This window comes from Antennarius striatus, chromosome 22, assembly GCF_040054535.1.
Source record: "Antennarius striatus isolate MH-2024 chromosome 22, ASM4005453v1, whole genome shotgun sequence".
Taxonomy (NCBI): Eukaryota; Metazoa; Chordata; class Actinopteri; order Lophiiformes; family Antennariidae; genus Antennarius; species Antennarius striatus.
In genome coordinates, this window is record NC_090797.1 from 13,800,400 (window position 1) to 13,815,968 (window position 15,569).

Here is a 15,569-nt window from a genome sequence, read left to right on the forward strand (position 1 = left end):
CTTGTCCACTCACTTTATTTTCCTTCCTATTCACTTCCTCCCTTTCCTCTCCCTTCACTTCCTCTACTCATGTATCCCACAATGCATTGCGTCCACTCTGGATCATGGACCACAGCGGTAAGTAGAATGGCTAGTTGGGCCGACTGTGGTAAACTTGTCATTGTGATATTTGTTTCACAACGGACAACACGGTTGTTGTTGACTCATCTTTTCTGATAAGGACATAACGTTCTTTTGGCACATTGGTTTGCTACGACATCTTACTATCTTCTCCAGTAGCATTAAAGCTATCACGATACAGGCTAACGACAACGTTAGCTAAACGCTGGCTAATGATTTGGGAGCACTTGAGTTCACGAAAGTTAATAATAGCTATCAGTCGATGAACTTCCCACGATAACTTTTAATGCTCTGCAACAAAATTAGGGCAATAAATGTACAAACAATGTATCTACCCAATCTGTCGGTTTGACGGCAGCTGCGAATGAGTGGGCGCGAATGCTAATTGCCGGAATGCTAACCGAGCTAGCGTCAGCTAACATTTAGTTAAAATGTATGAAACAAATGAGTCGAACGGCGGATTTCAGAAGATCTTCCGAAGTATTTGTGTCAAAACCTTAATATTCTCATCGCAGGCTTTGAATCCAACTCGCTAAAGCTATAAAGAATCACATTAAAGGTTTATGTAAACTTTAAAAGTTGAACTGATGTTCGGACTTGAAGTTTCATATTGGACTGTACTTTAAAATTGGTCATTAAAAGCATGTCAGCATAGCCTGAGCCCAATTCTTTAAATAAATATTTCATTAAAATGATCAGTCTAACTGAAGCAATCTTTGAATGTAAGCTTTTACTTGAACGGATGATTGTTTATGAGAATATGCACAGCATATCTAATATAATGTGGTGATGCCGAAATATATTGATTTCCATGATGACCTGTTTTCCCCAACAGATAATGATCTTCAAGGAAGCGATGGCTCTGGGAGTTTGGGTGGACCAGATGTTCGCCGACGAATCCCCATCAAACTCATATCCAAGCAGCCCCTAAGGAGCAAACCTCCGCCCCGCATCCAGAGACCCGGCAACAGACCTGGTAAAATTGAGACTGGAGAAGATGGTAGGCACAAACCACTTTCAGGCAAGCAAAGCAAAATATCTTTTCTGTATTTTTTCTGTATTTTTTGCATTTTAGTGCACTGTTGGGTCGCACATATGAACACATTAACACAATGTTGTCCCTGTTTTGCATTGCCAGGGCTTTCCAAGGCATCACAGAGACATACCAATTTTTGAATACCGTATCCATTATGCTTTCATTGCATTTAAACAGATGTCAGAGTGGAATAAAGGCCCATTATGCCCAGAATGAAAACACTGTCTGCAGAGACTACAGTCAGTAACATACCAGGACTGTTACCACGAGATTTTAAGCACTTCATTGACAATAATCTCAGTGGGATGTAAACTGTGCACATTTAAATATTATTGTAAATTTTACAATAATTTCCTGTATGTAGCATAAACACTCTGTATGTATGTAGTCCTATTATATTACATCCAGCTTCAAAGCAGTGATGAAAATGTCAGTGTTCGTGTGTTCATCCATTCATTTATCCTTTAGTATGTCCACCAAATATCTTTACAACCGTTGCAAATAGAAAGATGAAACAAAAAGCACATTACTTGGGCTGCAAAGGGGATGAAAATGAGATGATGTACTTGACCTTGAGAAAACTAGGTCAGGGTCAAATTTTAACTTTTGTACACTCAAAAGTGTACAAAAGTGAAAAGATCTATGGTCAAACCTAGTGCATAGCTTTGACCTACCCCGAAAGGTCAAAGCTATGCATTCGTCAGGTACTCATTTCAGGGTACCCTGACGTACCCTTCGTGGGATATTGCAGTCTGACTACCTTGTTTCTTCTTAGTCTTTATCCTGGAATTAAAACCTGGGATTTCCTTAACTAGGCAGTTGTGTGGAACAGGTTTATAATGATAAGTTAATATTTCATATATCAATGATGTCATCATGAATCGCAGTGCAGAAGAAAAGCAGTAAAAACAGATTGTTCAGATTATACTTGGAACTTTACTAAATTTAGTGCAAACTCGGCAGTTTTGTTTTTCTATAATATTTTTAAATCGATTGCCTCACAGCAGATTGAAATGCGATCAATGTTCATATTTAATCTATGACATATATGTGTCTTTAATACTTGCATTGTATCTTTAATACTTGTCTCTATTGTGTTCCAGATAACTTTGGCTTTAAACAAGAGGAGAGATTTGATTGCGGCGCTAAAGCCGGTGATGTGTTTGCTGGTCAGAGGAGATTCCCCCAACAACTGTTTTGGGACTATAAGGTACCTGACTGTTTGTCATAAACAACAAAATGCCTCAATAATTTAAAGTCTTTATTTTTTCTACCTGTGAAGGATGGTGATGTCATAGTACCAGATTTTGTTATTACGGTAACTTTAATTGAAATAATTAGTATTCAGGATCAGCAGCTCTATGGAAGGAAGCCCTGAGAATTTTTCAAAATTAAATAAGAAGATCACACGTTTTCATTTCAGAAGCCAAAACTGGAATAGAGTATTCTTTTTGGAAGTAAAATTAAAGATTTCTAAACAAGTAGTGTTTACCTTTTGTATATCACAATGGAGTACAGTATGTAAAAATATAGCTAATGAGCTTTAATATTATAACCATCAATGACAGGCGATTTAGTTCATGTTTAAATTGTACGCCTGATGTTTTGCTCTAATATACTTCATTTTTACGTTGTGTGTGTGTATGATACATTTTGTGCTGCATTTTATAGGATTCTTACAATTACAACAGTGATGTTATTAATCACAGCATAAATGATTAATCTCAAAATCCCCAGTGAGAAAGTGACATTTGTAAACTAAAAGAATGAGATAACAGAAAAGTAATCAAATTGTTGATGCTAATTTCATCATGGTATTTGTATTTAAGTGTCTAATTACTTTTTTCCCCTTACAGTTAAACTTGATTGGGGAGAGGGACGAAGTGCCCATCCACTTTTGTGATAAATGTGGTCTTCCTATCCAGCTTTACGGGCGGATGGTATGTATTTTCTGGGAACCTTTTCGCAGCTCCAGTGATCATGAAGAATTCTGTGACTTTGGAAACGGACCGTTCTGTCCAGACTTTCTCAGATGTTCCTGTTTATCTCCTTAGATCCCTTGCAAACATGTTTTCTGCTATGACTGTGCTTTGCTTCATGAGAAGAAAGGAGAGAAGATGTGCCCTGGGTGAGCTCTACTAGACATTCAGATATGATATTGTAATATCTGAGTTTTAAAAGCATTTTTTTAATAAGGATTAGAGTATTTTAAAATATTAGCTGAACCTGAGAAATCCATAAAATGTCTTTTTGGTCTTTCCTTCATTAACCTTCCCTCTGCTTCCAGCCTCACCTTGTATAACTGCACAGACCCGGTGCAGCGTATTGAACAGTGTCAGCGCGGCTCCCTCTACATGTGCAGCGTCGTGCCAGGGTGCAAGCGCACCTACCTCTCCCAGCGTGACCTGCAGGCTCACGTCAACCATCGCCACATGAGGGCCACCAAGTCTTCAGCAGGGCGCCAGGAGCCTGTGCACCTACCTCCTGCATCTGAGGTCCCCGAGCGGTTCCGTGTGCCTCCCCCTCACCTACCCAAGAACCATGTTCACCTCCCCAACCCCCTCCAACACAGCAGTCACGACCCGTACAGTCAGCCACCGCCACCCAGCGCCCACGAAGCCCCGCCTCCTGGCCCTGAGACATTCCGCATTGCCACGGTAACAACTCGTAAACACAGCAATCTTATCACCGTGCCCATCCAGGATGACTCCTCTTCCTCTCGAGACCCCCACCCGGGTGGGCCAGCACCGCCACCTCACCACCACCCTGGGGACTATCCCGGCCAACCGCCCGTAGTGTCTCACGCTCACCACATGATGGCGCCACCACAACCGCATTTTGTGCCTCCGCCACCCCCACCGCCCCCTATCAGCCATCCAATGCAGCACCCACCCCAGGCGTCTGGGACACCACACATGGTGTACAACCAAGCCCCTCCCCCCAACATGTCCACAGCACCCCCACCAATCACCCCTCCACCTGGGCACATCATGAGCCAATTGCCCCCCTATATGAACCACCCTCCTCCAGGACCTCCACCGCAACACAGCGGCCCCCCAGTCAACGCCCCACCGCCTCATCATTACAACCCCAGCTCCATGCAGCAGTTCCCTGAAGACCAGGGTACCCTCAGCCCCCCCTTCAACCAGCCAGGAGGCCTCAGTCCAGGGATGTGGCCTGCTCCGCGAGGGCCTCCGCCCCCGCGGATGCAGGGCCCTCCCCCCCAGGGCCAGATGCCCGGACCACACCACCCGGACCAGGGCCGCTACCGACCTTACTATCAGTAAACTGCCAGCTGGGTGGGGGGCGGTGGCCTGTGTCGTTCTGTCTCATACCACTTGTCTGAGTCATGTGATGGTAGACCTCAGGGTTACAGGAAGTAGGACTTTTATTTTGATAAAACTGCCCCAAAGCAAATGTGTATGTGCTGCACACTTTAGTTGAGTACTGAGCATCCTGCTGAGCATACGATTGATCTGAAGAAGAGCAGGAATGCCCCTTTTCTAGGTATAAATATCTGTATATATGTCAACTGATTTCACACATATGTACTGTACCTTTATGTCAATAAATTTTTAACAGCTGATTTGCATCTCGTCTTTGTTGGAAATGACAGATCAGCAGCCACTAAGTTTGCTTCGGAGGTTAAAGAAGAGCAGGTAGTATTTTATCATCTTTGGTTTTATAAGAATGCTTTTATGATGGGTTTCATGAAGGAAGGTGTCCGATTGCTTTCAGATGTAATCAGGTTACTGTAAGTAGAAACAAGGCAGTCAGACTACAACATCCCGTAACACCCCTGAATTCAAAATTTTACCCTGACCTACTTTATAATGGTGGCAGCATTGAATTCTCTATGTACTATCGAGTATTTGGCTTTTAATTTCATATTTTTACTTAAAGCAACATAAGCTTGCCTCCATGGCTGCATATCTCATCAGGTTTCAGAGATGTGTACCTAAAAAGGTATAAAAATTAAAATTTGACCTTGGATCTAGTTTTTCAAGGTCAAGGTTGTGATCTAATTTTCATCTGCTTTGCTGCCCGAGTAACATGCTTTTTGTTTCCTCTTTCTATCTGCAACGGTTGTGAAGATACTTGGTGGACGGACAGGTGGACGTTCATTCAGCTGTGGTTTCTTTTTTTCAGGGTTGGCCTCGTGCAGATTTCAGTTTTCAATCCTAAATACCCAGAGGTGGAACAAATAAAACTTCATCTGACTGATGTCAGATTCACCATTTCTTTTCTGACCAACTCAACAAACAAGTTTTGGAACTAGATAAACTGGTGCCATATTAACAGTGGGCAGGTGTGCCCTCAATGTGAGCCTAGGATTTCAGTGTTGACGTATTCTCTTTTCTTACCTATCTGTCAGCTCTGGAAGCTGCACCACAGTATATAATTCTGTCTGAGGGTTGTACTCTTGATTTGTGTTTGAACGTTTAAGGAAAATGTTTCAAACCCTGTAGACATTTAAAAAAAATCTATTTCCTACAGACCTGCAGTTAATTTTAGATACACATGGTTGACACATTGAGCAAGATAAACACCATTTGTTGCATTAGAAATTTTTAAAAACTTTAATCTTCTGCCAGAAAATGGAAAACCAGATTCAGGTCATGTTACAAAGACTTGATTAAAAAAAAATCACCTGATCATCAGTGGACAAAATCAAAGACTAGAGGAAAACATGGTAAACACAGTCGGGTTGTGCAGGAAATTGAAATGGTTAAGAGTACCAAACAGTCTGTGTGTTGTGAGCTGGAATGTTTTACTGACAGGACAATTGCTCTTCTACAGTTTGGTATTGTTGAACTGCAAACAAACAGAAAAAAGTCAAATGAGTTTCAGAGTTGTAAAAAGTACATGCAGTTAAAAAAAATCCAAAGTTATTCGGCCTCACTTTCTAATCTGAGAGCATCCAGTTGAATCAAATACGTTTTACAAGCCATTTGTGGTCACCTCTTACACAGAAGGAGTAAAGATAAGAGTCAGGATTAGACTTTACATTCTTTTCAGAAGAGCTTAACTGTAGTAAAACATTTTAATAAAATTATTGTCATGTTTATTATAGGACCTTAAAAAATCCAACCCCATCTGGTTGAGCTTAAAAAAATTAAAGGCAAACAAAGTTTTAAGTCTCAGACTCGAGTTTTCATGTCTCCAATAGTCTGGTAGTCATTTGAGCTGCTGTTTTGGCGCAGATAGAATTTGTTCATCTTTAGTCTTCCAAATTCGTGAGTCCAAATTTAATTTTCGTTTGCATTAATAATAAGTTAACAATAAAGAAGAAGAAATGTATTTTATTAATCCCACTTGGGGAAATAATTTTTTCCACTCATTTCCTAATTTTTGACATGCATATGCATATATAGTATGTATGTATGTATGTATGTGTATATATATATATATATATATATATATATATATATATATATATATATATATATATATATATATATATATATACACACACACACATATACATGACACACAAATTCTACACAACTGTAGCAATGACATTTCGTGAACACATTCCTTCTCCCTCTGAGGATACAACTGGGATTTCCCCTGTTAATGCCTTTCAGTTTGAGTTGACCCTCTGCTGGACACAACTCTGCGCCTTGTCGTCCACACAGTGGTTTGACTTCAATGTGAAAATTCAAGTAAAAAATAAAAATAAACAGGTTGAAAACAAAGAAATACATTTTATTTGGATTTTTCTAGCATCTTTCATGCCTCTCATCCAATGATTTATCTATCTATCTATCTAAACATGCAGGTCACTGCACTGAGGCTTTTGAGGACTATTTAGATACTAAAAACGACATGCTTGCTAGTTTTCCTTACCACCCTGTCTTTATGTCTGTCCCCCTTTTGTTTCTCAAGTGCATGCAGCATGGCGTCATGAAGTGTCACGAAGAACATGGAAGTCAGAATCTCTTGATCGAAGAATTGACAGCTCTGTAGTTTCTCCAGGATGTAAGCTGTTAGCACATGAGAACAACGTTGGAAGGGTTTCGAGACAATGGTCGGGATACTTCATATAATAAAGAATCTTACCATCACACGATGCAATGTAAACATCTACGTCAATACGGAGAAAGTCTCTGATCACCTGTACAGAATGAGGAGATGAGTGAGAAACTTTCATCAGATTGTGAATCAGGTTTTACAAAACTTTATAGAGGGTTGAGATACAGGACAGCTACAGGAGTGTTCACTTTGGGAGCCAGTGTGCACTCTTCTGAGTACATTTATAGTTAATCAATTGTTGATTCATTGAACAAAAGAAAATAAATTAGCACATATGTTTTTAAAAAAAATAATTCTTAGCCCAAATAGCATTAATTGATATGAGATTTTTGAATAAGAATGACTGAATTTTTGAGATTGGTGTCGAGATAGATGAGATTGGTGAATATTTTTTAGTTTTGGTCTGTTGGGGAATTTGAAGATTGGAAACCATGAATGATCCCCTGAACTATTACATACTGTCTTGAGTCCCTTTATAGCAGCAATGTCAAGGAAGGACACAGCAGAGAAGTCCAGGATCAGGCTGTGGATGTCCACCCTGGGAACACTGATTCCATCGGGAAACTTGTCATTCCAATCCACCTGGAAAGGAAGAGCACTGAAGTCAATGGGCCGATCGAGCTCCTCCACATCATCAGTTTTTTGGCGGTATACATCTTCAACGCCTTTCTGTTTTGCAAAAGTAGAAAATGATATTTGAAGCTGTTGAGACAAAAAACATTGAAGCAGTAGCAGCTTCTTTTATTTGTTGAGGTCTCACCTCGGTAAAATCCAAATGTTCACCCTGACAAAGTTTCTTGATCTTCTTGAGAGCTTTGTTCCTCTTCCTCAAAACCCTCAGAGGGTTAAACCCAACCTGGAACAACCAGTTGTTAATATTGTGATCCTACGGTTCGCCTTTAGTCTGAGTCGAGCATTAAAACCGAGGCGATCCTTACAGCCGCTGTGAGCTTGTCCTTGAAGAAATCAACATTGGCAAAGAAGATCGGTGAAGGGATCCGGAAGATTTTTACTCCCCTTGGTTCAAATAACTGAGAAGGAAAGAACAACAATAAAAATGGGATCTAGAGGAGTGTCACAGTTGGCTTATTGGATCTCACTGGACATGCTTACATGAAGATAGTCTTTGCTATCTCTGTAGAGATCTGTCCCTGGGATGTTAGCCAAGACGGCACAGCGGGGGCTGGAAAACACCATGAAGGTTTTACATCAGTACTGATCTATGTAGGTCAAGGAGTGGGATCTGTGATAAGAGATTATCATCTTTAAAATATACCTTTTAACATAAATTACTTTTTTCAATGATATAAACACCAAGGGTTGTTTTTTTATTGTTTTGTTTTACAGAAAATGTCCTCTTGTCTCTTGGATGGTCGGTAAACACGATAACTTGCTCTCTAGGTCGACAAAATACAATAAACTTTCGTCTAAAATGTCTCTCCAGAAGGGACAACACACAATAAAGTGGCATCTGAAATGTTAAAAACCTTAATGGTAGAACATCCCACTGGCCTCATGTGCTTTTATTATAGTTGAATAACCTTATAACTTCTGAGTCATATGATAAAGTAATTTAATCCTAACAAAGCTTTGTAACAATATCACCATAAACACATCAAAACTTTCTGAGCGCTGATGACTCACTACATAAGGACACGTTTGTCCGTTCGTTAGTCCACCAAATATCTTCACAACCGTTGCAGATAGAAAAATGAAACACACAGCACATTACTCGGGCAGCAAAGGGGATGAAAATGAGATGATGACCTTGACCTTGAGAAAACTAGGTCAAGGTCAAATTTCAACTTTTGTACACTCAGGGACCGGGTAAGATAGAAAGACAAGGGAAAAGGCCAGTGTAAGACCATAGACCAGTGGTTCTTAACCTGGGTTCGATCGAACCCTCGGGGTTCGGTGACTCGGTCTCAGGGGTTCGGCGGAGACGGAGGTCAAGACAAAACACACGACACATCGTGCTGGGTGGTTTGCCAAACATACACGAATCACTGTGTACGTTTGATGCATCGTGTCAATTCGTGATGACACGCCCCCTTAGCCATCACTGGCTGCAGGTGATCACGTGACGCTACATCGATTAGCCTACCTGTGCTACATGGGATTTTGCGCACTCAGTAGTCGATTTATGCCTGTCATGATGGTACGTCATCTGATTGTTGTCTTAATATTTTAATTCATAGTAACTATGTTGAGCAAAAAAGAAAGTGGTGGGACGAATATGTATAACGTGAATTTACATGTACTGTATAACGGAACCTGATGGGAGTCAGCTTTTTGCATGACTTGAATGTCAAGTTGAGCAACTCCAGTCTCGCACTGGCAAAAAAAAAGTAACACTTCCTTTATTTTTGCCAGTGCAAAAATAAAATGGTTAACCCAGGGTCCTTTTTAACCCAGCACATATACAGTACTTATGTCTTAAATTTGAAAAAAATAAATAAATTCTTTTCTTTCTTTTTTTTTACTAAAGAAAGGTTTGGTGAGTGAGCATAATATGAAACCGGCAGGGTTCGGTACTTCCAACAAGGTTAAGAACCACTGCCATAGATCAAAGCTAGTGCATAGGTAGATCAAAGCACTAGCTTTGTAATTGTTTACAAAGCTAGTGCTTTGATCTACATAAATAGGAATGCACTAGCTTTGATCTACCTATGCACTACCTTTGATCTATGGTCTTACTCACACTGGGCCCTTTCCCTTGTTTTTCTATCTTATCCGGTTCTTTCTATACAACTATGCACCAGCTTTGATCTGTGGTCAAAGCTAGAGCAGAGCTTTGACCTATCCCGAAAGCTACGCATTTGTCAGGTAGTACTTTCAGGCTACCCTGACCTTCCCTGAAAGTAGGTCAGGGTAAGTTGCGGGATGTTGCAGTCTCTGACTGCCTTGGTTCTAGTTACAATTGAGTCCTGAAGACGACCGTGAGCAGCTCCACCCCTAACCCCACCGCCAGCCCAAGGTCCAGGCCCAGCAGGCAGGCACTTACACATGTCAACACCCAAACCACCTGTAAGCAAACACCTCAGGTAAGACACTGCACACAGGTCACATCCCAGTAAACACAGCACATCTCAGGTCCATAACGAACACCTACGCAGTCTGGTTTGTCCTTCCTCCACAAGTACGGGACTTCTCTGAACTGCATCAGCATGCCCTTCAGGTTGATGATGACTAAGGCACCCAGGACGGACTGTGGTGAAGCCAAACATTAGAGCTACATACATCACCACCGATATGTGAACCAACATTACACCAAAAAAAAAATCCGTCTGTGCCACCATCAGAGGTCAGGCTCACCCGGGGCAGCGGCTCCAGCAGGAAGCCAAGTGCTAAAGTTACAATCATGGCCATGAGGGCTGAGATCAGACCTGCAATCTGCATAGAGAAAAGTTCATGTTTCATTTTAATGATGTCAACGATGGAAAATGATGTAACACAATACATAACAGATCACACACTTTACAGCAAGCCTTTTGAAAACAAAAATATGAGTGTTAAAGCATGTGTGAGCCAGTGTGACGATACTGTAAATGACGTTTGTTATATATGACCTGCGTTTTGCCCCCGGAGCTCTCCTGCACAGCCGTCCTGGAGAGCGCTGTGCTTGCAGCAAAAGACCTGAAGCTTGCACCAAATATGTTGCTTAACCCGAATGCAATGAGTTCCTGGGGACGAAAAATTAATAGTAAGGAAATGTCATCTGATTGTCTGAGTTTTCTTTGCAAGATAAAAGCAACACTCAGTGGAATACTGTATATTAAAATTCCCAAACTGGGAAATTATCATTATATCATCATTTATTCTAGCTGGCTTTAGATCAGAATCTCATTAAAACTTTTCAGAGCCACAAAAACATGACAGTGCTAACACGTTAAACCCACCTGGTTCCCATCAATGATGTAATCGTGCTTGATGGCATAGACTTTGGCCACAGAAAAAGCAACAGCAAACCCGACTATGGCTGTAGGGAATGCCTCCACGGCGCTCTCTTGAAGGATCTGAACATTGGGAGCAAAGGGAGCCTCGTACCTGAAAGATGATTGTGCTCAGTTTTTTTTTCTCTGAACACTTTTGACTAAAGTGTATCCATTTTATGCTGTTTTGTACTTTCTAATCAAAGATGGTACATTTCCATCCGCTGTAGCTTTCTTAAATTCTAAAAACTTTAAAAATTGTATAAAAAACATAAACAGATTTAAGGAGGAAAAAATGGATCATTTAAATATCTTTCTAGATTATATAGGAACAGTATACTCTGTTTATTCTTTTTTTTTTTTAATTCAGTTTTTTTGGATTGGATTTTAATTTCTGAGTGAACAGCTTCCATAACCTTTTCCGGTACTGCATCCATTCAAAAAACATTTTCAGGACCCAACTATTCAGGAATTTGTTTCAGTTTATTACTGTTCAAAGTATTTGATTAAACATTACAGAAACACCAAAGAATTGCTTTAATGTCCCTGTAATAATTTCCTTATTCCTGATATTTACTTGAAAATTAATCAGCTGTTGTCAGAACAAAGTCAACCTCAGCTAACTAGCAGCCTAGCCACATTTAACACTGACTAGTCATTGAAGTATCAGTAACAAGCTAATTTGGTCATATGTGATATCAATCTGTTTATAAAGAGCACTGACTTTTAATACTTGACACACAACAAAAAAAAACAGTAATCACCCTAACCACTCCAGCATAAGTTTTAATTCATAACTTTAATTCAGTTTGAAATATGTTTAAATTGTTGAATGAATGCTTTTACTTCTGTAAAGTAATATTGCTTCTAGCAGTCAATCTAATCATGATCCTGGTTTACTCGCAGAATATTCAACGTACCCTTGAACCATCTTGCCAACAACTCCGACACCGAATGTCATTTTGAAGTTGAAGCCGTAGGAGGCCCCACATGCTATGACAGTCTGTGAACAGAAGAGTCGTGTGTGATTTATCAGCTCCTGTTCATCATGGCTGGGTTTGGGTTAAAGCACACATGTAAATCATGAATGATGTCTGCAGGCTGGTTTTACGGCTTCAGGCTTTATTATGATTTACTGGTAAACTGGCCTTGTGGTAAATCTACATGTCTGATGAGAAAAATGTTTTCCCAGAAGCTTTTCTCTGTCGCCGTGTTTGAGTTTGAAGTGAGGAGGTGGTCTACCTTTTTCTTGAGGAAGTGGTAGTGATGTCACATTTACATGATTTGTGGTTAATTAGAAGAACTTAGAAGGAGAATGAAGATCCTTCTCACCGAGATAGCCTCTATTGGGATGGGAACAGGCAGCTTGGCTTTGTAAATTTCATTCAGTTCCTTCACAGCATACACAGCCAACATGATCAATATGGACATCACCAGGTCACAGATGTTGGTGGAGGAGATCTGGGCAAATATTTTCTCCAGGGTCTATGTCAAATAAGAAACACAATTGTCAGGACTTTGAGTCATATGGCAGCATACTGGTTGTTACACCTCTGTGGGAAATGGCACAGTCTTATTCATAATGTTTGTCATGGGTACGTCAGGAATTCAGATGAAATAAATGCCATGTAACTATAAATATTCTTGACTAATGAAAAGTTTAGTCAAGAACTTGACTACACTTGTAAAATCATGCAATTATTTTACGTCACCGGGGCTTGGAAAATGTTGGCTAACCTAAAGCTAACCTTTGTGCATGTTTAGTGCTGAGTGCAAAGACTTGGTTGCTGTTAGTAGTAAAGTACCTACTGTACATTGAATATCATAGAGGAATATAATCTTATTATTTGTCTTCTGAGATAATGTATATGTATATTTCTAAAATGATGAATGTTTATCATAGACAAATAGTTTATTTGGCTCCAGGCTCTGAAGTCTGTGCAGTGATTGGTTGAATACAGCGGGTGGTGGGTGTTTTGTTTTTCACCTATCTGGATTGTAACTACATTGAATCGACAACATTTTCCCGTCGGCTGCTTGTAGAACAGGTCCTCGGACCACAACCAGGTGCATTCTGGACTCACATATATGATAGACAGTGGACCACTGATGCCTGGGACGTCAAGTCCCAACACAAACTTGAGTTGAGACACCAGGATGTGGACGGCAGCTGCTGTGGTGAAGCCGGACACCAGAGTGTCGGACAGGTACCTGACAACAAAGCCCACCTGTAGGACACCCATGCCAAGCTGCATGGATCAGAGAAACCAATAGATGAATAGATGATTGGCTGGAAGTTCTTTCTGAGAATATTATTATGCAAATGGGACCTGGAAAATTCCCATGAGGAAAGTCATAGAAGACGCCACCAGGACCCTTTGCTGGTCTCGAGAAAGGCCCTCAAAGTCGGTGATGTTGGCCGGCGGTCCGGCATCTGGGACCAGGCGGATCACCACAGCCCCCACCATCAGGCTCAGAACTGGGAAGGAGCCTGAGGAGGATGACAGATGAGAGAGCGCTCTATGATCAAAAACCTGATTTGCCGCTTTGGGACTTTGAATAGGACAAATTTGAGAGTTTTTCCCACAACATAATTCATTTAAAAAAATTTTTAGATAGTATTTAGTCAAATGTGATGTAAATTCTAATTAAAATGTGTTGTTTTTCTGTTTGATTTTAAAAGGCAAGAGAAAATGCGCGACTTACCTACAGATAGGTGTCTTGAAGTGCCAAAGATGAAGTATACTAACACTGGAAAAAAAGCCGTGTAGAGGCCGTAGCTCGCCGGCAACTCTGCCAGCATAGCAAAGGCCAGCCCTGAGGAGGAAACCAACAAAACAACAAACAAACAAACAAAAAAACAAGACAAATATTCCACAGATAAATAGATAAACACAGATAACTCTTCCTTAACTGTTGTTAGAGGTTATTTAGCAAATTCATGTTGTGTTTACTAGATGGTCATATTTTATATGACAGTTGTTTTTATCTTTCTGGTGGGTCAGATCTTGCACTTCCTGGTGCAGTTTACTGATTCAGTTGTGGAGATCAATTTAAGTTTTATCTCAAGTCAAATTTCTCAAACACATTATTGATAGTGAGATTTAATATATGAAGTTAATGCATAAACAGGGCAAATTTAAAATTTAAAAAAATATAGATAAAAGACAAACAATTCAGAACCAAGTCATAGATTTATATCCTCAGGTAACATTCTGCAAAAAAAAAAAACATCTTGTGGTTTTTATACAGTTAAGTAAAGGTAAACACAGAGGTTTGGATGTGTGTGTAGCTGGTATCAGTACTATTCATTTGTGCTCTGACTGTACCAACAGCGGTCGGACTCCTGATATCTCAGGTCTGCTCCTCACCCTGCATGATGGCCACCAGTCCAGTGCTGATCCCAGACACCACATCCCCCGGCAGCCACTCTTTAAACCTGTAGATCTTCATCCATCCGATGATGGGCAGAAGAGACAGCGTCGCATTCTTGGCACGTTTTGAATCACAGCTGGATTTAGCAGAAATCAGACGCTGTTACCCTCTGACATCTATCATAACTAATTTCCCTGTTCTATCAAACGCTCATCAGAAATCTGATTTAAAATCTTGACATTTAAGTTGTGAAGTCAAACTGAAGAGCCAGACGTCTGCAGGCTTCACCTACGTCAGATACTGTTTCATATGGTCCAGAAGGGTTTTGCGCTTCCTGTAGATTTTCTCATGATCATCGCTGAAGCTCTCCTCAGAGTACACAGGTCTGGCAACGGCATATTGTTTCCTAAAAGTCGACATCCTTACGTGTTAGCTGACTGAAGAACCTAATCCCAGTACAAGCATCGAAGCACATTAAGTTTTTAGGAACAGGTTTCTAAAAGAACTTCCTCATGCTGCGCTGTGCCTCTGTGTCTTATCTGAGATCTGGTCTGACAGCTTTTCTCATCGCTGTTCAATCATTGACAGGTTTATGATTTATTGTCTCTTGTCAGATCCAATTTTCTTTCTGTCATGTTCAAGCTGTGATTGTAGATTGTGGACAGACTTGGTTTGGTTTGATTAAATTCAAAAGATTCCTATTTCATGTATACTGCAGGGGCTGAACATGAATTTTTATTTTGAATTATTGCCTTCATATACAGATAGTTGACACGTCTCCCCTCCCTCCGAGGCGGTTTAGACTTTCCTTAGAGGGAGGAAAACAAAAACTAGGTCATAACCTCTGTTATTATATTATATGTGAAACATATATTATAGAAAAATGGAAAAATTCTGTTTTACATATTTCCATGCACCAAACATGGGTTAAAAAGTTTTTGACTAATTTCTACTTGAAATTTTAATGCAATCAAATCTGGAACACTATTATTTACTGTAATGAACTGAAAACTTTAGTGTAAATTAAAGGACGTCTTGGGAGGGTGAAATAAAGATGTTATGACATGATC

The 15,569-nt window shown here is 40.3% G+C and overlaps 2 protein-coding genes across 4 annotated transcripts; one reads left to right on the forward strand and one right to left on the reverse strand.

Annotated features, from left to right (window-relative positions):
• Nucleotides 1–82: 82 nt before the first annotated feature.
• cbll1 (Cbl proto-oncogene-like 1, E3 ubiquitin protein ligase) lies at nt 83–4,740 on the forward strand. Of its 2 annotated transcripts, none has more exons than XM_068306784.1 (6): nt 83–117; nt 956–1,141; nt 2,260–2,366; nt 3,013–3,096; nt 3,211–3,284; nt 3,444–4,740. In XM_068306784.1, the coding sequence occupies exons 1-6, from the start codon at nt 105–107 to the stop codon at nt 4,441–4,443; spliced, it is 1,464 nt and encodes a 487-aa protein (XP_068162885.1). In that variant the 5' UTR covers nt 83–104; the 3' UTR covers nt 4,444–4,740. The 2 variants fall into 2 exon arrangements, with proteins under 2 accessions (XP_068162885.1, XP_068162886.1); XM_068306785.1 differs by having other exon boundaries at nt 956–1,120.
• Nucleotides 4,741–5,622: 882 nt separating this feature from the next.
• Nucleotides 5,623–14,978, reverse strand: LOC137589231 (chloride anion exchanger-like). Of its 2 annotated transcripts, none has more exons than XM_068306838.1 (19): nt 14,792–14,978; nt 14,496–14,635; nt 13,831–13,941; nt 13,455–13,615; nt 13,209–13,373; nt 12,457–12,609; nt 12,045–12,127; nt 11,092–11,239; nt 10,762–10,875; nt 10,508–10,585; nt 10,305–10,400; nt 10,111–10,217; nt 8,306–8,375; nt 8,131–8,223; nt 7,953–8,048; nt 7,652–7,774; nt 7,220–7,274; nt 7,007–7,143; nt 5,623–5,971 (listed from the first exon to the last, which is right to left on the reverse strand). In XM_068306838.1, the coding sequence occupies exons 1-19, from the start codon at nt 14,917–14,919 to the stop codon at nt 5,951–5,953; spliced, it is 2,079 nt and encodes a 692-aa protein (XP_068162939.1). In that variant the 5' UTR covers nt 14,920–14,978; the 3' UTR covers nt 5,623–5,950. The 2 variants fall into 2 exon arrangements, with proteins under 2 accessions (XP_068162939.1, XP_068162938.1); XM_068306837.1 differs by having other exon boundaries at nt 7,652–7,861.
• Nucleotides 14,979–15,569: the final 591 nt, after the last annotated feature.

Bases quoted from the DNA above. Each gene is read 5' to 3' on its own strand.
- LOC137589231 (XM_068306837.1), bottom strand. From the start codon at position 14,919: ATGTCGACTTTTAGGAAACAATATGCCGTTGCCAGACCTGTGTACTCT. The intron at 10,876-11,091 runs GTGGGTTTAACG...TTTCGTCCCCAG, and splicing joins ACATCATTGATGGGAACCAG to GAACTCATTGCATTCGGGTT. The intron at 7,862-7,952 runs GTGAGACCTCAA...TTTGCAAAACAG, and splicing joins AACATTTGGATTTTACCGAG to AAAGGCGTTGAAGATGTATA.
- cbll1 (XM_068306784.1), top strand. The intron at 1,142-2,259 runs GCAAGCAAAGCA...ATTGTGTTCCAG, and splicing joins TAGGCACAAACCACTTTCAG to ATAACTTTGGCTTTAAACAA. The intron at 3,097-3,210 runs GTATGTATTTTC...TTATCTCCTTAG, and splicing joins TCCAGCTTTACGGGCGGATG to ATCCCTTGCAAACATGTTTT.